Raw genomic sequence first — 24,569 nt, 5'->3', positions numbered from 1 at the left:
TTGAAAAAACGGTGGCTAGCATGGGACGGCATTTCTGGTGGCCAACCATGAGAGTGGATGTCAGGAGGTGGGGACAGGAGTGTCCTACGTGTGCTACCATGAAGGCCGACCATGGCCGAACCCAAGGGCTCTTACATCCACTTCCGACCCCGGATAGACCATGGGATAGCATATCACTGGACTTCGTGGTGGGCCTACCGGTAGACCAGGGGATGACGGCAATACTGGTGGTGGTGGATTACTTGACGAAAATGGGGCACTTCATCCCCTGCAAGAGAGTCCCTACGGCCGGGGAATTGGCGTCACTACTCCTAAAGAATGTGGTACGACTGCATGGATTACCTGGGGTGATCGTGTCGGACCGGGGGTCGCAGTTTACTGCGCAATTCTGGAAGACTTGGTGCACTGCGCTGCATGTTAAGACCGCCCTGTCCACCAGCTACCACCCTCAAACGGACGGCCAAACCGAGCGCCTGAACCAAACGCTCAAACAGTATCTGCGATGTTTTGTGGACCAGGGCAGGGAAGAATGGGTCGACTTGCTATGGGTTGCAGAGATCGCCTATAACAACGCCACTCACAGCTCCACACAGTCATCTCCGTTCTATAGCAACTATGGCCAACATCCCAGGTTCTTGCCATTTCTACATCCGTTCAGAGAGGACAGGATTCCCGCCACAGCGGACAGGGTGGCACACATAAAAGACACGTTGATGCGCTCAAGGGCTGTCCTAATAGAGGCCAAGAGAAGATACAAGGCTGCGGCAGATAGGAAGAGAAGGCCCGGGCCACTGTACCGCACTGGAGACTACGTCTGGATATCCACAAGAAACATGAGGTTTCGAAAGAACAGTGTGTTCCATCCCAAGTACATGGGCCCCTATCGAATTACCAAGTGTATGGGTCCCGTGAACGTGAAGGTGTGCTTGCCCCAGTCATTGCGGATACACCCTGTCTTTCATGTATCATTGCTCAAACCAGCACCCTCCAAGCCGTCTGGGACACCTAGGCCGGTATGCGTGGAGTCGGAGGTGGAGTATGAAGTGTCGGGCATACGGGCGTCCAAATGGCGCAGGGGGAAGCTGTGGTACCTGGTTGCGTGGAAAGGCTATGGCCCGGAGGAGCATTCATGGGAACCGGCTGAAGGGGTTCATGCTCCGCGCTTGGTCTCCTTGTTCCATCGGCGTTTTCCTGCCAGCGCTGGACCCGTGGGGAGCCGCTGAGAGGGAGGATGTACTGTCAAGAATTCCTGTCATACAAGGGAAACACGCCCTTATGTAAACAGGAGAGCTGTTACATAACTCAAGGGAAACACGCCCTTATGTAAACAGGAGAGCTGTTACATAACTCAAGGGAAACACGCCCTTATGTAAACAGGAGAGCTGTTACATAACTCAAGGGAAACACGCCCTTATGTAAACAGGAGAGCTGTTACATAACTCAAGGAAAACACGCCCTATAAAGTGAGGAACCGGGAGGTACAAGGCTGTCGGATATTGTGTTTACACCGACGTACCTGCTTCGTGAAGAGCAGTGTTCAGGAGTGGTGCTCCAGTAAGGCAAGAACGGAGGTAGGTCGAGTCGTTACTCCCTGGGCCGTGTCTTGCCCCATCGTCACCTGTGAAGAACCCGGAAGCTCTACCGGTCAACCATTGAGCTTCGCTTTTTGACTCGGCTGAGTCCAAGCGCAGTGGCGCTTTTGCTGGTTGGAGTCGTAACTCCCAGCCCGACCAGAGACACAGGGACTGCCAGCTGTAACGCACACCAGGAGGTGTTTGCCGCGTTACAGACTCGGAAGTCCACAGGATCGATCGAGCGGCTGCTCTCGGTTCAGTCTTCTTGCTTGTGATTGGGGTATCGGTTACGCATCACCAGGAGGTGACTCCGCGTCCCGGTGCAGTCTGAGGAAGAGGTTGAGCGGCTGCTCCCTTCAGGTAGAGACCCCGGCTGGGTGTTTCCCTGACTCCTCGATTCTCCCCAACACTCTTCGTGCCCCTCACAGCCTACCGATTGGCATTGTCGGCCATTTCATTTCTGCCCTCTGTTGGCATACGCCGGGATCGGCGTATATGCAGAGGACGGTTAGGACCATCCGTGCTGTGGGCTGGTAACGTACTTAGCCTGGAGGATTCCAGTGACTATAACTTTTGTTTGTTCTTTGTATTTTATTTGCCTTCATTAAAAGAACTAACCCTTCACAAGTGGTTGCGTTCTCATTATCGTGTCTGTTAAACGATCCTGAGACGTTCAGGGCGTTACACCTCCATGGTCCTTTGTGCATGCCCTTCATAGCCATTGTGCTGCCACTAACCCTCCCGCTTGCCATGCATGGTCTTCTGTGCTGCCATGGCCCCTACCACCTTCCCTGTGTGGTCAGCTAGCTGTCCCTGACTCCCTCCCACCTTCCCTCCATGGTCTGTGTGTATGCCATCATTGTCTCACTGTTGCTCTCCATGGTGTGTCTTGTTTCTAGTCCCCATCCTGAATGACCTCCATGGTCATCTTGCTGTTCCTGCCCTGCCCTGCCCCCTTACCCTCAGCCCTCTGTTTCCATGTGCAGACCCCTATTTCCTCCCTCCTGGCTTGTCTGTTCCATTGTAATGCCCCTGATCCATCCCTCCTGCCCTTTATGGTCTGTTATGCTGCAGCTTTCTCTCCTGACTGTCCATTATGGTCAGCTAGCTACCATTGCCTCTTTCCCCTCTGTTCTCTGTTGTCCATGTGCATGGTCCTGTCCCCTCCCTATTGCTTTCTATGGATTGTTGTGCTGCACTCCCGTCCCGCATGCCCTGTGCGGTATATTGTGCTGCTGCAAACCCTGATGCCCGCCCTGTAGGGTCAGTTTGGTGCACCTCTCCATGTCCCTCCTGTCCTCTGTTATCCGAGTCCATGTCCCTACCCCAATTCCTCCTGCCTACCATGATCCAATGTACCATACTTGCGAACATTTTGAACTTGGTAAGAGGGAGATTTTGAAAACAAACTGGGGTATTGATTTTCCCCTTTGAGTTACATTGAAAAAGAGGAGATTGTAGACAGGAGACAGATCAAATAAAGCCCATTTCAGCTTAAAAACATTGGACGTTTCCTGGCTGAAATGGGTCTGTTGGCATGTATGGTTGTACTACCACTGCCTCTTCCTTCTGCCCACAATGGTCTATTATATTGCCACAGCCTCTCTTGCCAGTCCTGTATTGTTGGTTTGTTGACCCTGCCCCCCTTTCCACTGCCCTCCATAGTCTGTTGTGCTGCCACTGCCCTTCCTGCCTGCCCAGTGTGGTCAAATTGTTGCCTCTGCACTCTCCTACCTGCCTTCAATTTTCAGAGTCCGTGACCCTGGCCTCTGCCTCTCAACAGTATCCCAATGAACAACTAGATTGCTAACATTCTATATTTATTACAAAAGTGTGGAACGCCTGACGTCATCTTGATGTCATCAAAACTGTAATACCTAGAGCATTTCCTTTAGAAATTACATATATGAGAGGGTCTTATTTGCATCAAAATTATGGTTAGTGCTCTGAAAAACTAAAATGAGGACATATTTTCTGAGTTTTCAAATAGCGACAAAGAACTTTTAAATTATTTGTAATCTTTATGTTTTTTTATCCAGTTGACCACTTGATTAAATGTTGCACCTTGGCGAGAGGATGTGGTGTTACTTCCAGAGCTGCAGACTTTGCAACTGGGGAACCAGGTTGGAGTTTCTGCTTCAGCTCAACATTCTGTGACTGTGGTCAAATCACTTAATCTCCCCATGTCTACAACCAAAATGAATTTGATCTTGTGTGATGTAACCAATGCTCATGTAAAGCACTCCAATACCTGACAAGTCTGCACTATATAAAACTGCAAATACACATAAAATAAGTGTTTTGAACCCTTCTGTCATTGGGCTACATGTGGGCTACATCTTGGTGATATTTGTGCTGCATTTGGGCTCTTATGTCTCTGGTGGCCATCTTGGGAGATTTATTTGTTATGAAGTTTCCTAATTTCCTCATTTACTGCAGTCTCCTCAGTAGGAAATGCTTTCAGTTTTTTACTTTGATTCCATCAAGAAGGTATTCAGATATGTCCTACATTTGCCATAAATTCTGAATGTTAGCACTCTAGTTGCTCATTAGATCACTGTAGTAAAGCTACTGCTCACCACGGAAGTCTGCTGCTGATATTAAAAGTGCATGTTTCAGTCTGCATATCAGAATGTTTTAATGAAATAGAAGAGGATTTGAGAAGTCACTCAAAATGTGCCCTGATTTTTCTTTCTTCAGCACTAATCATAATTTCTATGGCAAAATGAACCACCTCATTGTGTTCCTTTTTAAATTAAATGTTTTAAGTGTTACCAGTTTATTCCAATCAAGATGGCTTCAGGTGTGCCATACTTTTGTCATAAGTAAGACAGTAAGCGCTCTAGTTGTTCTTAAGAACACTCTGGGACATTCTGTCATTGGGCAATACTTGGGCTACATCTGGGTGATATTTGGGCTACATTTGGGCTCTTTTGTCTCTGGTGGCCATCTTTGGAGATTTATTTGTTATGAAGTATCCTAATTTCCTCATTTACTGCAGTCTCCTCAGTAGGAAATACTTTCAGTTTTTTACTTTGGTTCCATCAAGAAGGCATTCAGATGTGTCACACATTTGCCATAAATTCTGAATGTTAGCACTCTAGTTGCTCATTAGATCACTGTAGTAAAGCTGCTGCTCAACAGGGAAGTCTGCTGCTGGTATTCAAATTGCATGTTTCAGTCTGCATGTCAGAATTTTTTTATGAAATAGAAGAGGATTTGAGAAGTCAAAATGTGCCCTAATTTTTCTTTCTGCAGCACTAATCATAATTACTATGGCAAAATGAACCCCCTCATTTTGTCCCTTTGTAAATTAAATGTTTTAAGTGTTACCACTTTATTCCAATCAAGATGGCTTCAGGTGTGCCATACTTTTGTCATAAGTAAGACTGTTAGCGCTCAAGTTGTTCGTTAGAACACTCTGGGACATTCTGTAATTGGGCCATACTTGGGCTACATATGGGTGATATTTGGGCTACATTTAGGCTCTTTTGTCTCTGGTGGCCATCTTGGGAGATTTATTTGTTATGAAGTTTCCTATTTTCCTAATTTACTGCAGTCTCCTCAGTAGGAAATACTTTCAGTTTTTTACTTTGGTTCCATCAAGAAGACATTCAGATGTGTCACACATTTGCCATAAATTCTGAATGTTAGCACTCTAGTTGCTCATTAGATCACTGTAGTAAAGCTACTGCTCACCAGGGAAGTCTGCTGCTGGTATTCAAAGTGCATGTTTCAGTCTGCATGTCCAAATTTTTTTATGAAATATAAGAGGATTTGAGAAGTCAAAATGTGCCCTAATTTTCTTTCTGCAGCACTAATCATAATTTCTATGGCAAAATGAACCCCCTCATTTTGTTCCTTTGTGAATTAAATGTTTTAAATGTTACCACTTTATTCCAATCACGATGGCTTCAGGTGTGCCATACTTCTGTCATAAGTAAGAGTGTTAGCGCTCTAGTTGTTCGTTAGAACACTCTGGGACATCCTGTTATTGGGCTATACTTGGGCTACATCTGGGTGATATTTGTGCTACATTTGGGCTCTTTTGTCTCCGGTGGCCATTTTTGGGAGACTTATTTGTTATGAAGTTTCCTAATTTCCTCATTTACTACAGTCTCCTCAATAGGAAATACTTTCAGTTTTTTACTTTGATTCCATCAAGAAGGCATTCAGATGTGTCACACATTTGCCATAAATTCTGAATGGTAGCACTCTAGTTGCTCATTAGATCACTGTAGTGAAGCTACTGCTCAACAGGGAAGTCTGCTACTGGTATTCAAAGTGCGTGTTTCAGCCTGCATGTCAAATGTTTTTAATGAAATAAAAGAGGATTTGAGAAGTCACTCAAAACGTGCCCTAATTTTTCTTTCTGCGGCACTATTCATACTTTCTATGGCAAAATGAACCCCCTCATGTTGTTCCTTTTTAAATTAAATGTTTTAAGAGTTACCACTTTATTCCAATCAAGATGGCTTCAGCTGTGCCATACGTTTGTCATAGTAGGACTATATGCGCTCTAGTTGTTCTTTAGAATACTCTGGGAAGCTGCAGTAGAACACAAAGGAATCAACTGACAGTCTCTGCCTTTGTTGGATGTACATGTTTTACTGAGAATGTCAGACTTCATTCTCACATGACTGAGAAAGATAATGTGAATTTACAGAAAATATGCTCTCAGTTTAGCTTATAGATCACCTTCCAAATCTCTGTGGGAAAAGCATGAAAAAATAGTTTTCGCTCAAACATGATTCATGATATCACAGCAGAAGGCTTTTTCACATGGTAAAATCACCTTAGAACACACCACAATTCCTAAAATGAGTGTGGTACCATCAACAAATGATTTATAATGTAACTAAAGTCTTAAAACCTTCTATTAACTGCAATGCTTTTTAATGAGATGCTATCATGTATATTGGTCCCAAGATGGCTGCCAACACTTCTTGGATGAAGTACTGACAGCCAATCAGATCTCACGATGAGATGTGTGGTTAGGCTCCGCCCAGTTATATCTATCTTTTTAACTCTAATTTTCTCAGGAACTACTGAACGGATTTACACCATTTAAGCAAAAGGCACGAGTCTGAACTGAGGACTACCTCTTTGCCAAATTTGGTGTAATTCTGTTCAGCAGGTCGGGCTGTAGCTGCGTTAACAGGTCCTATGGGAAAATGCATGGGGAAAATGCGTTTTGGGACCTCCCTTTTTTCTCGGCCTCCACTTGACGAATCACCGTGAAATTTTCAGAATAGGAGCAGACCGGAGCTGGACAAAAGTTTGGAAAATTTCGCGAAGATTCGTCAATCGGCGCCAACGTTATTCCAAATAGAATGTTGCGGATTTCCTATGGAAAATAGGTCCTATCTATAACTACCTACTGGCGACTGCCAGTAGGTAATATATACACACACATATACATATATGTGTATATACATATATAGGTATATATATCTATATTCACTGAAAAAAATACAGTTTAAAGTGACGGATATTTAGGTGAAAATGTCAGATTAAACATAACATTTTAAACTTGAAAAAAACAAAAAATCCCCTGTAATAGGTATTTCAAGAAAATATAACTAATGACCCACAATACACAGTATTGTCACCATGCACAGTGTTGTCATCAATGATGTCATTTCAGATGTCATCAGCGATCTTCTCAATGATGTCATGGGACATGTTCCATGACATCATTGAGAAGAGTGGGGTAATATGTGAGGTCACAAGCAGTGCATGATGAAGGTTATAGTTACTTCTTCATGAAAAGTTTTGCGCTGACCAATTCTGACTCTCTGCTGGGATTTATTAAACCATGTTTCAGAGAAAACATTTCTCAAAATATTTTATCATAGAGTTTATGTAAGTTTCTCCAGTAGCTAAAATAAGAGCATTTCATTTTCCTATAAATACTGCTGTACTTTATAGGCAATAGTGAGGTACTGAGTTAAATCATTTAAAAATATATACAAAATCAATAATTACCACTTAAATAAATTGGGAATGGGTAGGGAACAGCTATAAAACCTGCTATATCAAAGTCCCTAACCAGAGCACAGCCAAAGTGTGTTGAAAGCCATATGGCTGCATTTTATTTCTGTAAACTCAGCTATTAACCAATGATATACTGTTTTGTGATCAGAATGCACTGTGGTATACTGCAAAGTTACCACTGTATACCACTATATACCGCAGGACAATATATAACCAAGTTATTTGTCACTTATGACTTTAATAGTACTTATATTTATTTCGCAATTCCCATTGAGGATGATAACAAATCACTATAGGTGCAGAAATAATCCTCCCTGTAGTACCTGTAGGACATTATTGTACTAACAGTATTTGATAATTAATGTAAGATCAAGATTGAGCTATAGTGATTTGAGATTTATATTATATTATGGCTACAATGCAAATAGATAAAAAAAAACTATAAAGTTTCAAATCTGAATTGATATAATTATTATTATCAGAATAGAATTGGCAAATTCTATATGTTGCATGTGAAAATAATTATAATTTTAAGCATCTAAGGTGAGAAAATAGTGATATAAGTGCAAGAAGTGATGGGCTTCCCTAGGAAGCATGTTAATCTATGTTGAGGCTTATTTATATCTACCCAATGAGGAGCCCTCATTTTGATCATAATCTGGCATAGTCAACAATTTACACAGTTAAAGGTTCAGCTAATCGTAAAAGTTATAAAATGATGGCCAACTCCATTTTGTTCTCTCGGATTGTGTGACAGTACCTGTGGGTGACTAAGTCTGGTGTTTGTCTTATTCCAAGGCAGGGGTGTAGTACTATTTACACACATTTTGATACCTGTAGGGCTGTTATACCTCTAGAAATATAGTTTGTGAATAGGAATGTTCTTACTTTGTGGATGTGTGCTTGTATGAGTGTTTCTCTTCCTAAATCCCTTCTTAATTTCCCTAAGCCTATCCCATTTAGTAGTAAGTATTCCCCATTGTCCAGCTATTGTCCTTGCTCCTCCACATTCCCTTTAAATATATATATACGTGTGTTTATAGAGATCTCTGCCACTTTGGCAAACAGAAAGATAGGAGAGGCAGTGATGGAGGTCTCCCCACATAGGTTTGTGATTTGCGTTTTCACTTTGTGAGTAGTATTACGCTAGGGAGCTTTGGTTATGGTAGTTAATTATTTGTGTGCAAAATATGTATCCGAAGTGAAAAATAAGATCCAAATTACATAAAGCAGTATAGTCATCCGGACTAGAAAGTGGGTATTGAAAGGGAGATTATAAGTTTCAAACTTGAAAGCCAAACAAACATGAAAATGGGGAGTCAAAAGAATGCACTAGAAGATGTGGATTTTCCAGTTAAGGCAGATAGGGCCAGTCTCATGACAAATGCCATGTATTGCTGTTATTTCTTTGACAACCCTAAAAGTAGCAGCAGCTTCCAGAATAGGACACAGAAGGAAGAAAACAGATAGGTAAGAGGAAAGAAAGCACTTTCAAAAATTGCAAATATTTAGATTGAAGTCGTCCTTACAGCCTGTACACTTTACCTCTGTCCTACTATTATACTGCACTTGTCTCCCAACAACAATTATATTCATGTGCTGGATGATTAAACAGATTTACTTATGCCAGAAAGTGCCTTGGCTTACAAGTTGTCACACTTTTACAGGCGAGTTTGCCACACAGACCTGCACCCAGGGGCACTTTGGTGAAGAAATTGGCAGTGATCAGTTTGGAGGTTGCATCATGTTCCACGCGCCGCAACCAAACAAACAACTTGCAATTGGGAGGATTGAATATGTAGAGGTATTTTGCTTTCTCTATTTTTTTAAAAAGATTTTAGAAATGTGATAATGCCAAAATAATTTTCTTTTTCAAAGAAAACAAATATTTATTACATAACTTGTTATAAACTCCGTTGTCTTTTCAAGAACAACACATTTTTAAGTAGCTGGCCATCAGTAGTTGTTTGGACTGCTCTGTGTTATATGCAGACTAACAATTCATATTCAATTAGACTTCATAAAGTGCCTAATCTATATATGAGTCTATACAATTGGTTATTTTCAAGTCATAGGCAATTGCCAATACTATTTAACCTATGGATGCTAACAATTAGTCTATTCCCACCAAGGATAATCAATATCATAATTCTGCCCCTTTATAATATATATATATTTTAAGTGGTTGCACTCTGCTTCACAGCTCCTCAGTCTCCTCATGACATTCCAGATGAGAATAAAAAAAATCTAATTCTCATAGTATTAGGCTATACCAAGAGCTGCAATTCTTCAGGTGGTCCCATGAAGATTCAAAACTCAATTAACAGGCTGTATACATTTTGCTATTTTTATGGATTTCCTAAATTGGAGGTGATGGGCTAAGGATGCTGTATATGATTGTACCTAGAACTGCAAGGATTTCAACATTCCTTAGTCCCTTAAAGGATTGTAGTTGGATCCGGTGAACTGAAGACAATAACGGGTCCAGTGAGCATTTCCCAAATGTCTCCTTACATATTGTGTAAAGATATGATATTGACCCTGAATCTAACAAGGAGCCAATATAGATCCTTCAACGGCAGTTAAATGGGATGCCTTCTGGCTACCGAGTTATGTACTTTTGGGTGTCTGATTGTGGGATTTGTTTTTAGCACAAACACAACATTTAAACCCAATAAATAGTTGTAATGATAACACAAATGATTTTATCTAGTGTAATTGGCATCATCTCTATAACAATGGACAATGCACATGGAACCTAAAATCATCAGGTTGTGGTGGCAGAGAATATTATGGTTGTGTGTTTTCATTCTTTTCATGTAGCTTGTATTTGTTCATCTTCATTGGCAAATAAATTTTCAGTTGTAAACTCATGAGGAAATGTAAAACTATAACATCCATGGTCTCGCTGTTGCATGACATCTACTCTGAATAAGTCAGGGCTACTTGGCTTAAAATCAAGTCATCATCATGGTGTCAGTGCATGGCTATCGGACCTCAAACGATGGACAACAGCTGAGATTATGGAAATCACAGCACAACAAAATCGCACAGATGGGGATATCACTTAGAGTGACAGGGATTAGAAATCGAAAGGCCAAAGAGCTGAAATAGATGATACTGATATAGAGCATACCACATTTGCAATTCATTCACATTGCTTATATTAAACAAAAAGCACAGAGATCTTTGGGAGTGGAAACAGCACAAAACAATGTGGTTTAGCCCTGAATAACTAGACCTCAAACAACTATTGCCACAAGTGCATACACACAACAATGGTTCAGAACAGATCAGACTGGTAAAAAAGTGAATCTAAATTAAATTGTAACTGGATGTTTTAAGTTTGGTGAAAAGGGATGGGAAGTGCTCTAAATGATGTGATGAACTGGACGAATTAAATGATCCTGAAACAGTTGCATACAAGGTGATAATTGTGCCTGTGTATAAAATCCAAGACAAATTTCATAAAGATAAATCAAGTCAGCATGGCCAACAGCCTTTCTGTTTAGCACCTATGCTAAAATACATAACAAACAGCAAATATTATTACAAATGCTGCAAAAGATGCTATACAGAAAAGGCCTTTTAAGCTAATAGCTTCACAATAGAAATTATTTAATACTATTGTGGGTAACAGCTAGCCACCATCAAGACAGATTTACGTAGTGAAAGTGATTACGGAATCAGCACAAGAATACATCATGCAAAAAATACAGGTAATGTTGCTGATTTCCAATCATTTTTGTAAATGTCAAATTAAAGATTAGTCTGTATCTCATGTAGAATAAAAATATGTCCCTATATGGTGCCTCCAGAAAAGGACTGTGAGTATGCTATTCTTTTAAAAGGGCTTTCAAGAGAAGGGTTTCAGCTTTATAGAGAGCACTGTTTTACAGAAAATGTAAATGTTTTAAACAGGTACTTTGTGTTTCCAAATTGGAGAAATATATATACTATTGAGGCCAAATTTAAATAGACTCTCACATTCAATAGGTACCCTCGAGAGAGTAATGACAATAGGGTCAGAGAGTTTAGTGCCTGACATTAGCCTCGCTGCAGTTTGTAAGGCTGGCATGGAAGGCCAAGATGAGTTTTAGGTATTACAGAGAGGAGAGTTGCTATAATATATCTTTCTTGAGTGTAACAGTTGAAGCAGACCAGCAGATCAGAATCCTCTCTTTGCTGGGTATATCTACGGTTAAAGTCCCTGAACATCCCTTCAATGTGCTGCGGTCAAGCTCTGGCCTGAATAGGGAGTGCTGTGGGAAGAGTAGTTGCCGCTCTCCTGAATGTTTTAGTGTAAAAAGCAGCTCCATTTTCCTGCTGCATGCCTTCAGCCTCTTCAGACGTTGTTTTTCTGAGACATCTGGACAGACACAGCTGTCTAAGCTCCTTCCCTTGCTGCTTCTGAAAAGGTTGGAGTAGCTCTGCACAAGTATAAAGCCTCTTATTTCCCTAGTTAGTAAAATGAGTTCCAACATCTGTTCCTCATTTCTCCCTGTTTTTGTGGAGGTGGATAATAGTCTTAGTGCAGTAATGATTCATTTAAGCATTGTGATATTGAGATCTCCATTGAAAACAATAAAGTGGCAGAGGATCAAGAACGGCTGGTATAGACGTTCTGATTTAACACTTGAAGCTCTGCCTTTCTCTTTCTTACAGTTAATTTAGACCATTCTACACTCAGTAGGTTGAAGGTTCTAATATGATTATTGCCTTTTTGCCTCAGGGTACATCGGTAATTAAAGGCACCTCTCACTCATTGTAAACCTTCACCTTTTCATGCAGCTCAGGCCTCTAACTTGGCCAGAGGGCCATCATCAACTGGCACTGCCCTTTGCAGAAAACTATAATGCTGTATCAGCAATTTAGGGACATTTTGTAGATCAAAGGTTTGTGTATATTGTAAGACACTGAATCCTTTGTTTATAGATTCAACTGATAAGCAATTCAATTCTCCATGTCTTAAGTTTAGTATTGACTTGATAAGTCCCTAAAATTATATATTTAAATGTGCTAGAGGCCTACAAAAGGAGGTCATGGTTTATCATGTGTTTCAAATATCCAATCCTATTCGATTTACGGTGACACATTTTTTTCCTTTTTGCAGGTGTTTCATGCTGGTCAAGCATTTAGATTGGGAAGGTACCCCATACACTGGCATCTGATGGGTGATATGCAATTTACATCTTACGTGAGAGGATGTGCAATTCATCAGACCTACAACAGGGCTGTGAGCATTCACAACACACACCATCTTCTTGTGGAGAATAATGTGATATATGATATCATGGGAGGAGCTTTTTTCATAGAAGATGGAATAGAGCATGGCAATATTTTGCAGTACAACCTCGCAGTGTTCGTCAGGCAGAGCACCAGTCTTCTGAATGATGATATTACTCCAGCTGCATTTTGGGTGACCAATCCAAACAATACAATCAGGCACAATGCTGCAGTGGGCGGAACCCACTTTGGTTTCTGGTACAGAATGCATGACCACCCAGATAACCCATCCTTTGACTCAAATATCTGCCCAAAGCAGATTCCTCTTGGAGAGTTCTATAACAACACTGTCCACTCCCAGGGATGGTATGGCATTTGGATCTTTGAGTCTTATTTCCCCACACAGGGAGGCAACTGCTATTCTTATACTCCACAGTCTGCCATATTTGATTCATTGACAACCTGGAATTGCCAAAAAGGAGCTGAATGGGTCAATGGTGGTGCTCTTCATTTCCGGAATTTTCTAATGGTGAACAATGAAAATGCTGGCATAGAGACTAAGAGAATACTTCTCAACTATGTTGCAGGATGGGGGGAGACCAATGGACCTGTCATAACGAATGCCACCATAGTTGGGTATTTGGATGAACTTGGACTGGGTTCTACATACTGCTCTTCCAGAGGCATTATTCTGCCTTTCGATGAAGGACTTACAGTTTCTTCAACAAACTTCATAAATTTTGATCGCAACTGTGCTGCAATTGGTGTGACTTCTGTAGTTGGGGTGTGTACAGACAGATGCGGTGGCTGGAGTGCAAAGTTTGATGGGATCCAGTTTGTTAACACAAGTAACAAGGCTGGATTCAGATGGGAGCATGAAGTTGTTCTGATTGATGTTGACGGATCGCTTACAGGTAATTGTCTTTAACTCAGTGCTACATCTATATAGACATTTTATCCCCTTAAAGCTTAATGGCACCACACAGACAATGTGCCAGCTGGTAATTTGAGGTACTCATGACGCTCTCGTTTTGAGAAGAAATGAGGAATTGTGGTATATTTTAACTCAATTATGTCTGTGGTATACTTCATGAATAGGCATGGTCTTACTCTTTTGTGGATGTGTGTGTTGTTTTAGCATGTTCAACTGTAAACCTGTCCTTGAATTTCCCCTAAACCCCTCTCAGCAGTAAATCTTCCCCATTTTCCAGTCACTTTCCCTCGTCCCTCCAACATTTACTTCAAATAATAAACTTTCACATGTTGAGATCACCACCACCTTGGTGGAGATCTCTGCATAGAAAAGATAGGAGAGGTGGAACTTGGCACGGTGGGCAAAATATAAATTTAAAAATATTAGAAGGCATAAATATTGGAAGATAAATATCGTGATACACAAATATTGAGATGCACAAATATAGTTGACAAGAGTAGTGTTTTTTGATGTAATACCATTTTAAATAGTATCTAAGGACCCGATAACTACGTCGGTGGGACAGCCTTCGACAGGCTGTCAGTAGTGTTCCCACCGAAAGACATGCTTTCGGTCAGTCTGCCGCTTTGTGATGAATGCCATTAGACTACAGAGGTCGAGGGGAAAGACTGCCGCCTCTGACAAGATCCTGTTTGGGCGGCGGTCGGCATCGTATCCCTAGCATGAAGGTGGTACCTGCACAGGCACCGCCATAGGGATTACAATGTCCCTTTCGGACAGCCTTTTCATGCCCCCATGCATATTCATGCACCGTGTGCAAGGCACCACATGGTGCCTGACACACGGTGCATGGATGTGCACAAAGTGCTCTTTCACACTGCAGCTTGTGCTACGGACCTTTTCCTGGGCTGCAGCACAAGCTGCAATGTAAAATAGCACTTTTCGACCTCGAGCACGGCGGTCTTATACTAATTGGGCAGTTGGGTCACAACCTGCTTGTCAGTGTTCTCCTGACTGACGTGATAGCGGGCGACGGTCCAGCCACCCAAATTGTTTTCAATAATATAGTGGCTAGAATGTATTTTAGTTGATATGTTAAATGTATGTGTTACTATTGTATATATACAGGTAATTTCTTTAAATATAGCTTGTAATTTGAAGTGATTCAAAATTTAGTTTTTAATTTTTTATAGTAATCTATAGTGTTGCAGTGGGATGTTAGCTTTATAGGGGGATAGGATGGGAAGGTAATTAGTTAGCAATAATTATGAATTATATAATACATTGTATGTAATTATATGATTGATAGTTATTATCTAATGAGTTATTTTCATTATATGTTATTTGCAGGCTGTTAGGTTTGTAGGGGATTGGGGGAGTTACTTAAGTAATAATTTATATATATATATATATAGTGTCCAACCAATCTATACATGACTTCATATTTTCCTTTTTATATGTCTCCGTTACTATCGCTAAATCTCCTTTCCCATTTGTTCACCTCACTCGTATGGTGGCCTTTCTGTTACTAAAACATGTTATCTTTTGATCAAAACTACACCTTGGATATGGAAATACAATCTTGTTTGTTGTTCTACTGTGCATAAGGAGAAAAAGGATCCCGGAGTCCCGTAATCCAAATAGTTATTCATGCATTTTATTATAGTTAGGACCACGTTTCCATAGGAAATCCGCAACATTCTATTTTGAATAACTTTTGCGCCGGTCGACGAATCCTCGCGAATTTTTCAAAATAGGTGGGGCGCTACGCTCCGCTCCTACCCTGAAAGTCTCGGGGGGATTCGTCAAGCGGGGGCTGAGATAAAAGGGGGTCCCAAAACGCGTTTTTCCCATGCATTTTTCCATAGGACCTTTAGACAGGGCTACAGCCCGAACGGCTGAACAGAATTACTAGAAATTTGGCAGAGAGGTAGTCCTCAGGTCAAGGAAGTGCCTTTTGTAGGTTTGGTGTAAATCTGTTCAGTAGATTCTGTGAAAATAGCCTTTAAATCAATATATATCTGAGCCAGCTTACGGTGCGCTTACGGTACGCTTACCGTACGCGTACGGTGGCGTGCGCGAGCGCGATTCTGATTGGCTCTTAGATCTTAGTAAACATTCGAATCGGCCGAAACCAGGAAGCTGCGGCCGCCATTTTCTCTCTCGCACTGAGAGCGATTTTTAAAATTTAAAGCCCAAAAACATGTAAAGGGGCTGTTTAGACAGCTCCCACACACATAGGCATGTTGAGGGAGTCCCCAAAGATCCTCCAAGGCCAAAAACGGATTTATTTTTTTTTCGGTAATTTCGCCGATTACGCTTACCGTACGTGTACGGTAAAAAATAATTTTAAAAAAAAAACATCATCCACACTCTCTGCACCCCGTGTGCAATAGGTGGCCGAAGGCCATCAATTGTTCATGGCTTATCACAGCTGAAAAAAACTAAAATTTAAAAAAAAAAAAATAAAAAAAAAAATTATCCACACTCTCTCCACCCCGTGTGCAAATGGTGCCCGAAGGGCACCATTTGTGCATGGCTTATAAAATATACGAAAAATTAAAATATTACCTTTCAAAACGAAGTGCATCATATGTCCTCCATGTTGATTATATATATTTTCTAGTAAATAATTTCTTAAGTTTTTAAATTGCAACACAACATTGTACCTACTATAGGAATGAACTGCAACTCATCTCACAGACTTCAAAATCCATAATGCACTAATCAGGATGCATGAAACAAAAGCCAATCAGGGCAATCTCCTAATAAAAGGATACCGGAAATTAGATGATTCTCAATGCATGTTTCTGCCCATGAAGAAGAGGAGTTGCCTCGAAACACGTCGGCCATGAGAAAAATGCATGGCATCTTGAGACAGGCAGCAGTATCTGCTGATGACATATGTGTCTTTATGAAAAAAAAATATTTGTAATATATGTATAGCTAAAAATGTATGGAAGAAGACATGGGCAAATAAGTGTCTAAATACAGTATTAGCATCAGCAGAGGATTGCGGTCGCGTGAGTTATAGTTGCCTGCAGTAACTATAACGGGGGAATTTCATTGGTTTTTTATCAGTAAAATTTCCGCTAACTATAACATGTGTGAAACCTATGGTTTTTTCAGTGAATATATATATATATATATATATATATATATATATATATATATATATATATATGTATATGTATATATATGTTGTCCAATTTTCTAAGCATTGAAAGGTCACTCGACCATGCCCTCACCATCTGGTATTCGTCACCTCACTGCTGCCTGTCTCAAGATGCCATGCATTTTTCTCATGGTCGACGCATTTCGAGGCAACGCCTCTTCTTCATGGGCAGAAACACGCATTGAGAATCATCTAATTTCTGGTATCCTTTTATTAGGAGATTGCCCTGATTGGCTTTTGCTTGGTGAATCCTGATTAGTGCATTATGGATGTTGAAGTCTGTGAGATGAGTTGCAGTTCATTCCTATAGTAGGTACAATGTCGTGTTGCAATTTAAAAACGTATTTATTCACCTTAGTAGGTTTGACATCCTTGAGGCTGGTTTAATTAAACGCTGGGACACGGTACTGCACGGAGTTTAACATTCAGCTTCACAGCCTTTCCTTTTTCAGAAATGGTGCTCCTTTCCACGTCGAGCAGCCGTGTAAATCGTTATGTTGTCCAAAGATGCTCTAAGCATTGAAAGGTCACTCGACCGTGCCCCCACCATCTAGTATTTGTCAACTCGCTGCTGCCTGTCTCAAGATGCCATGCATATTTCTCATGGCCGACGTGTTTCGAGGCAACTCCTCTTCTTCATGGGCAGAAACATGCATTGAGAATCATCTAATTTCCGGTATCCTTTTATTAGGAGATTGCCCTGATTGGCTTTTGTTTCATGCATCCTGATTAGTGCATTATGGATTTTGAAGTCTGTGAGATGAGTTGCAGTTCATTCCTATAGTAGGTACAATGTTGTGTTGCAATTTAAAAACTTAAGAAATTATTTACTAGAAAATATATATAATCAAGAAGAAGAGAGAAAGGGTTAAATGGAACCTGTCCCTATCCCCTGTAAAATTCATGTATGAGCAAAAAATTACAGCTACTAACTGAATCTACCACATACAGAAAGTACAGAAAATGAAAATGCGATGTTACATGCGGTACAATGCATGCAATTACAACGCGGTCCTTACAACAACCGCGTTGTTAAAACACATACCATTACATCGCAAGTCGTTTCTACGACTTGCTGAAGGGGGCGTGCTGGACTTAGGAATAGTATCATTTACTATTTGAACTCCTGCGTGCGCAACAGTAGGGAAGGTGTTGGAGTAGTAAATTATACTGCTCCTTAGTTTAGAGCACCCCCTACAACAAGTCGTAGAAACGATTTGCGTTTTAATGGTTAGCAGTGTATCAATGGGGTCGTTGTAACGACCGCATTGTAATCGAATACATTGTACTGCATGTGATGTAAAAGCTGCTTTCCAATGAAAATATGAGAAACTTGTTTAGTATTTTTGGGAAAACTCTTAGGTTTTTTAGAAGAACCCTCAACCACCAACCTAGTTGGTGGCATGCTTCATCATCGGGTTACCACCTTTGACGCTGAGTGCATCCCAGATGTGATTCAATGCCTGATTACAGTGGAGCATGTGTTCATAGTGCAGAGTGGTGAGAAGTGAGTTTTTCAAAAATTGTCTCAAGGATCCCCCTCCAAACCTGGAAAAAATAATATGTTAATAATGGGATCCTTGAGCAAGGTAAAAATAAAGGTATATTTTTGGGGGGATTAAATTGATCTCAAACATCCGTGGTTTCAGTCTACATGTTCCAACCCTTTATGTTATGTTTGCTGTTTTTTTTTTCAAGACCAGTGGTGTGAGTGTACTTATTAATAGCTAACCAAAGACTCGCGGTTTTAACATAGTACGCTGTTTCTGAAAGAATAAAAATAAGATTGGTACAATGATAGACAGAGAGCAAATTGTAGACGGATCCAGTTTTGTTCAGTTACACCCATCTCAGTGTCATACCGACCATCACACAAAAGCCAAGTCAGTGTTCGTCTACAAATCACCAGTGAAAATAGTAGCATGTATGATTCAACTATGGGGGAACAAACACATGGGCACGGTGGTTATAGTGAAAAAGCAGGCACATTAATACAAAACATTCATTAGAGTAACATTATTTTTAGATTCGAACGCAAACTGTCATGGTGTATACTTAATTTATTTTTTCACTTTTTTTACTTGAGAACGTACATTCTTTTTAAAAAATAATTTACAAAAATATATATCCAAATAACTTACAAATAGTTTTAGACAACATACAGCATATCGTTAACCTTTTGTTTGAATTGATATACACATTTTCTTTATACTCTGGAAATCAATGTCCAAAAACATACAGTTGTCATATTTTTCTTCTATGTTGCTTTCAAACAGGTTTACATAGTAGCTATGATCAAATAAGCATCATCTTTAAAATCATCCATCATATTAATAAGCAAATGATTGGCAGTTTGTGAAACAACTATTCATATACTCAAAATGTATAAACCATCCTTCATTATGATAATATGTGGAGACTGGCGTCTTGTTGACATACTATGTGCTTTTCGGCATAGGCCTTCGTCAGGACTCCATCACAGTTGCTACTAAATGAAAAATAGACAACAATATAGTCTGGAATTAATTTGCCTGCTGAATAAATTGATTGTCCTACAATAACAAGATCTACATTAAGTATTAAAAAGATACACATCCTTGGTGTGACACGTTGACTCGGTGCCCCCTTCTAGATGCGAATAGTGCTCAAGAAATCAGAAAGTGATGGCCACTCAGATGACCCAAGAATAGATCCAAAAAAAACAATATATCATTTGTGCTGAATTTAATAGTGAAATTCCTATTCTCATTCAACGCGGAGACTACTGTCCCAGCACAGGGATTAAAAGAGTCACCTTCAAGTGAAAAAAAGAACAACACTGAGAGATAGCATAATGGCCCCTTGATGGATAATAAGCTAAGTGATGTCGGACTGGCTACGAGTACCTCAAAAAGCATGTGCAAGGATTGCACAGCCCAGGTCTTCTAGTGAGTGGCCATTCTTTCCATTGTTGATTTATTGTTTCTCTTTAAAACTCATGAAACCATATTAAATACCTTTATCTATTCTGTTTATAATAGTGAGCTAGTTTTTAACTGGGAATAATGCTGTTTATAATACCTTTTCGGCTTTGATTTGGACTTCAGAGGTGGCTAGCTCTATTTCAAATTGGTTCCTATTTTAGCAGAATGTCTGTGTGCATGACCATATTCAGGCCCCTAATCAGAATAAAAAGAATGTAAAAGTAATGATCACAAACTTTATCTATACTCCTTAATTTTTTAATTGATCTTGAAAACATTATGATGCCATCCCTTAGTTGAAGATGTAGGAGACATAATAATTAGGTCAGGGTATAAAAAGTATAATAATTTGTCTATCTCAAAGTGTTTAAATAGGAGCGAGCTATTACTAATTAAAAGCATAAGAAATTACAATCATTGGACTGAATATATCGGGGTACATAATTTTCCTGTCCCATATCAATGGGGTTGACCTACAGACTAAAACCAAGCGTCCGGGATACTAAGTACCCTTGTCTCCAAAATAAAAGGCCAGCCTGGAAAGTGATGGAGCATGTATGATTCATGCATCTCTTTTTTTATGTCCCTTCTTTCAAATAAGTCCGAGACCATATGAGTGCATATATACCATACAGTGTGAATTCCTATGGTAAATTATTGAGTGAGCAAAATCAATTCAAATTGCTTCCAAACTTAGGAAGCGGCCCTATATGTAGCGGTCAATGCCTTACTTTGACTCTATAAAAGGTGTGATCACTAGTTGTCTAGTTTTGGAAAGACAATTCAATTTAAAAACTCAAAAGAATGGCTCAATGAGGAAGGTTTCACTGGTATCTAACAGTATTCAGCAATTAGCGAAATGGTAAGGATCTCGGCAGGGGCGGCACCTATAGTCACACGCTAAGGATCGAAGAAGGAAAGAGTTAGCAAAGGATTAACCAACAGACGGTCACTTGAACCGCAAGAGCAGAAAGTTGCCCGATTGGCTCATTATCACTTACTTCGTCAAAGTCAGCCGGCCGTGTCTGCAACTTATTTTAGACCAACGCTAAGATCCCAGGGATAATCTGGTATCCACGTTGCCTTGGTTAAGTAAGACCCGGCCAGAGTGCTCGGACTTCCCGTCATGTGTGCACAGTGGCATGCTGACATGGACAGGCAGAATCTGATTCGTCCCTTGGGACGAACCTCCCGAAAGGCTTTTTGTTATCCCCTTAGGTGTGGGTTGAAATGACAACAGGAGCTAATGTAAAAGCCCCATAAGGGATTATAATTGACCTAATCAGTTCTGGTCAAAATTACTTTAAAAAGCATTTGTCAAAGGTAAAAAATAAATATATGTCTACTAAAGTTTAAAGGGAAGCAGACAGGATAAAAAAATCGATCCTTCGCTTTTGTGAATAGCTGAAAACAATAGGGGGAAATTCTCAAATAGCCCCTTCCATTAGTATCAGGGGAAGCTAAGGTATCAATATCTGGTGAAAAATATATTATTGATGTGGGCAGTGTTTTTTCCATTGGTATCAGGGGATACGCATCTCCCTGGTATTTAAAAGTTCAGCACCCGATTAGGGGATATGTGGAAAACCCGATGTGCCAGCTTGACCATCATAAGTGTACTTTTTTATCTAGTGTTCGGTGTGTTCCAGGGAATGTTGTCATTAATTCCTTTTTTGTATTTAGAAAGTCTATACACACATCTTTGTTCTTTTTCAAAGAAGTCTGTTGTGTCGGTTATTTTTGGTTGTCTCCAATTGTTTGATGATGACCCATTTTAGCTCATTTGTGGTATGACCTATTTATATAAAATGATCTGTCATTTTTGTTGTGTTGCGATTACATCTAATGTTCCTGCGGTGTTCGGATATTCTTAATTTAATCTTTCTACTGGTCATTCCTATGTACCGTAGGCTCCATAAGTAGGTGATCATGTGGTAGATTCAGTTAGGAGCTGTCCTTTTTTGGTTATATATATATATATTTTTAGGTAGTTATAGTTAGGACCTAGTTTCCATAGGAAAAGTGTTTTTTGATTTGCCGTTAGAAGAATCTTCACAAAATTTTCAGAACTAATGGCCTGCTCCGTTCAGCTTCTGTCTTGAAAGTTTTGGGATTATTCGTCAAGCAGGGGCCGAGAAAAAAGGGGGGTCCCAAAACGCATTTTCTCTATGTTAATTTAAATAGGAACTTTTGTCCCGGCTACAGCCCGAAGTGCTGAACGGAATTACACCAAATTTGGCAGAGAGGTAGCTCTTGGTTCAGAGTGCACTCTTTGCTTCAAATGGTGTAAATCAGTTCAGTACTTCCTGAGAAATGTAAAAATAGAAAATATAGAAATCTAGTGACCAAGGAGGATTTGCGAACCCTCACAATCACAAACTTGATTTTGATTGGCTGCCAACATTTCAAACCAAAGAAGTGTTGGCAGCCATCTTGTAGCTCGGTAAAACCGAGTCACAAGCAAAAAGGAACACAATTGTTTTTTTTAAAGAAAAGGGGACAAGGTAGAAACACCCTGACCCCTCGGCCTGGCCAGGGATCCCACAGGAACCCCCAGGCCCAAAAGAAGAATTAAAAAAAAAGATTTGGCGGGCTCCCGCGCTTTATTTTAATGAGCCACCAGGTGGGCCATGTCCCGGGGGCAATGCGCATAAATATATGCGTGGCCACTACAGCCCTGGGGACCACCACCTCCCCAGGGTTTTATTAATAATATGCGGGGGCATGCACACCCCGCAGCCATGGGGACTGCCACCTCCCCGGGGCTTTATAATAAAAGGCATTGGGAGGCTCGTGCCCCCCATGCTGCCTTGGGAACCGCCACCTCCCCGGGGCATTAGATTCATTATGTGGGGGGTCTTGTGGGCCCCCCAAGCCCCTGGGACCGCCACCTCCTCAGCGCTTCAATGTAAATTAAGAAGTATGGGGGGCTCCTGCCCCCCACACTGCCCCAGGGACCACCACCTGCCCAGGAAACACTTTATTTAAAGGCAGGTGTCCATTGCGGATCCCCGGTCCTGTGGACCCCCACCTCCCCAAGGCTTTGAAATGTTAGTAGGGGGGCCGTGCGGCCCCCTCCTGGGGCCCTAGATGGCCCTGAGGTCCGCCACCCCCCCAGGGCCGGCTCCAGCAATGTCCCGAGATACCCACTCCCAGGACATTGAAGATTGCAGAGAGCATTGTAAACTCTGCTTTGCTTTGTGGAAGCAAGAGCAAGAAACCTACTCTCACTACCACAAAGCAAAGCAGAATTGCTTTTGGACAAGGGGGGGCTGTCCAAAAGCAATGCCGGGTCCCACAGAGGCGGGGAACCGGCTAGGACTGCAGGGCCATTGAGGCTCCCCCCGCCGCCACCAACGTGAGGGCCGGCCCCGTGGGATCGGGTCCCCGGGGCCGAAATCAGCCTCAGGAAGGGGGCAACACAGCCCCCTTCCCATTTTTTTCAAACTATTGTTTTTAAAAATGGCTCAGGCCCTGGGGGATGGGGTTCCCAGCGCCCATAAAATGTTAAGAGAAGGAGGGCCACACAGCCCCTATTATCACTAAAAAAATTAAAAGCTGCCATCTCGCTGGAGGCCCCGCCCCCTCCCTGCACCACTCTGCAAACGCACCTCCTGGTGCACTGCTGCTCGGCGATGAAGTCCACTTTAGTCCTGAGGTCCTCAGGACACAAGAGGACCTCATTGTCTAACAGCAGTGCACCAGGAGGCGCGTTTGCAGAGTGGTGTAAAAAGGGGCATGGCCTCAGACCACTCTCAGCAATCCAGCTGTCTGGGGCTTACTGGAGGTACCTGGGGGGCTAGTTGGCCCCCAGACACCCTCAGGCTTCAAGGGGACTTAATCCCCCAAACCAGAATGCACCAGGAGGAACTTTTGCAGAGTGATGGAGAAAGGGGGCGTGGCCTCTGTCCACATGTCAGCAATCCCACTATATGTGGCATACTGGAGATATCAGGTAGGCTAGTCGGCCCCTAGGGTCCCCCAGCAGTAAAGGGGACTTTACTCCACATCCAAGAGAGCGCCAGGAAGTGTGTTTGCTGAGTGGTGGGGAAAGGGAGCATGGCCTGCTATGAGAACTTAGCAATCCTGCTGTGTGGGACTTAATTGAGGTAATAGGAGGGGTAGTTGGCCCCCCAGGTTCAACCTCCTGTTACCTCCAGTAAGTCCCAGACAATAGGATTGCTAAGAAGTCTTTGGAGGCCATGCTCACCTTTCTCCACCACCTCACAAATACATCTCCTGGCACAGTACTGGTTGTGGGATGAAGTCCACTTTACTCCTGAGGGACTTTGGTGGCCAAGAAGTCCTCCTGGTACCTCCTGTAAGTCCTACGCAGTGGAATTACTGAGTGCTGGTCAGAGTCCCTGTCCCCTTTCTTCACCACTCTGCAAACGCGACTACCAGTTAAAGATTAATTTGCAATGGAATAGGTCTTGCATTTGCAAGAGTAAGAGCTATTGGTGTTGTAAATGTAAAAGTTTTTTACTAATGTTTTTTGGGAGGGGAGTGGATGTATGTTATGTGTAGTGAAATTATGTGGTATGTTGTGCAGTGAAATTATGTGGATAGAAAGTATGTGGTATTTAGTGTATAGGAATTATGTAGAGTGGAATTGTGTGTTATGGAGAGTAATTATGTGGTATGGTATTCTGTGTTATGGAGTGGTAACCCCAGGTTTAGTCTTCCTTGTTTCCATAGAA

General features: G+C 41.5%; 1 protein-coding gene across 1 annotated transcript in view; it reads left to right on the top strand.

Moving 5' to 3' along the window:
* The window catches only part of LOC146830898 (fibrocystin-L-like), a 1,500,901-nt gene that overhangs the window by 1,044,724 nt on the left and 431,608 nt on the right, over window positions 1–24,569 (top strand). Inside the window, exons 50-51 of the mRNA XM_085605087.1 lie at window positions 9,239–9,375; window positions 12,685–13,711. Of these exons, the coding sequence (XP_085461213.1) occupies window positions 9,239–9,375; window positions 12,685–13,711 (1,164 nt within the window). The remainder of the gene's footprint in view (window positions 1–9,238; window positions 9,376–12,684; window positions 13,712–24,569) is intronic.

Source organism: Triturus cristatus, chromosome 5_1 (assembly GCF_964204655.1).
Source record: "Triturus cristatus chromosome 5_1, aTriCri1.1, whole genome shotgun sequence".
Lineage (NCBI taxonomy): Eukaryota > Metazoa > Chordata > Amphibia > Caudata > Salamandridae > Triturus > Triturus cristatus.
The sequence above is the reverse complement of the archived record's forward strand: the minus strand, read 5'-3'. Positions and strand labels throughout refer to the sequence as shown.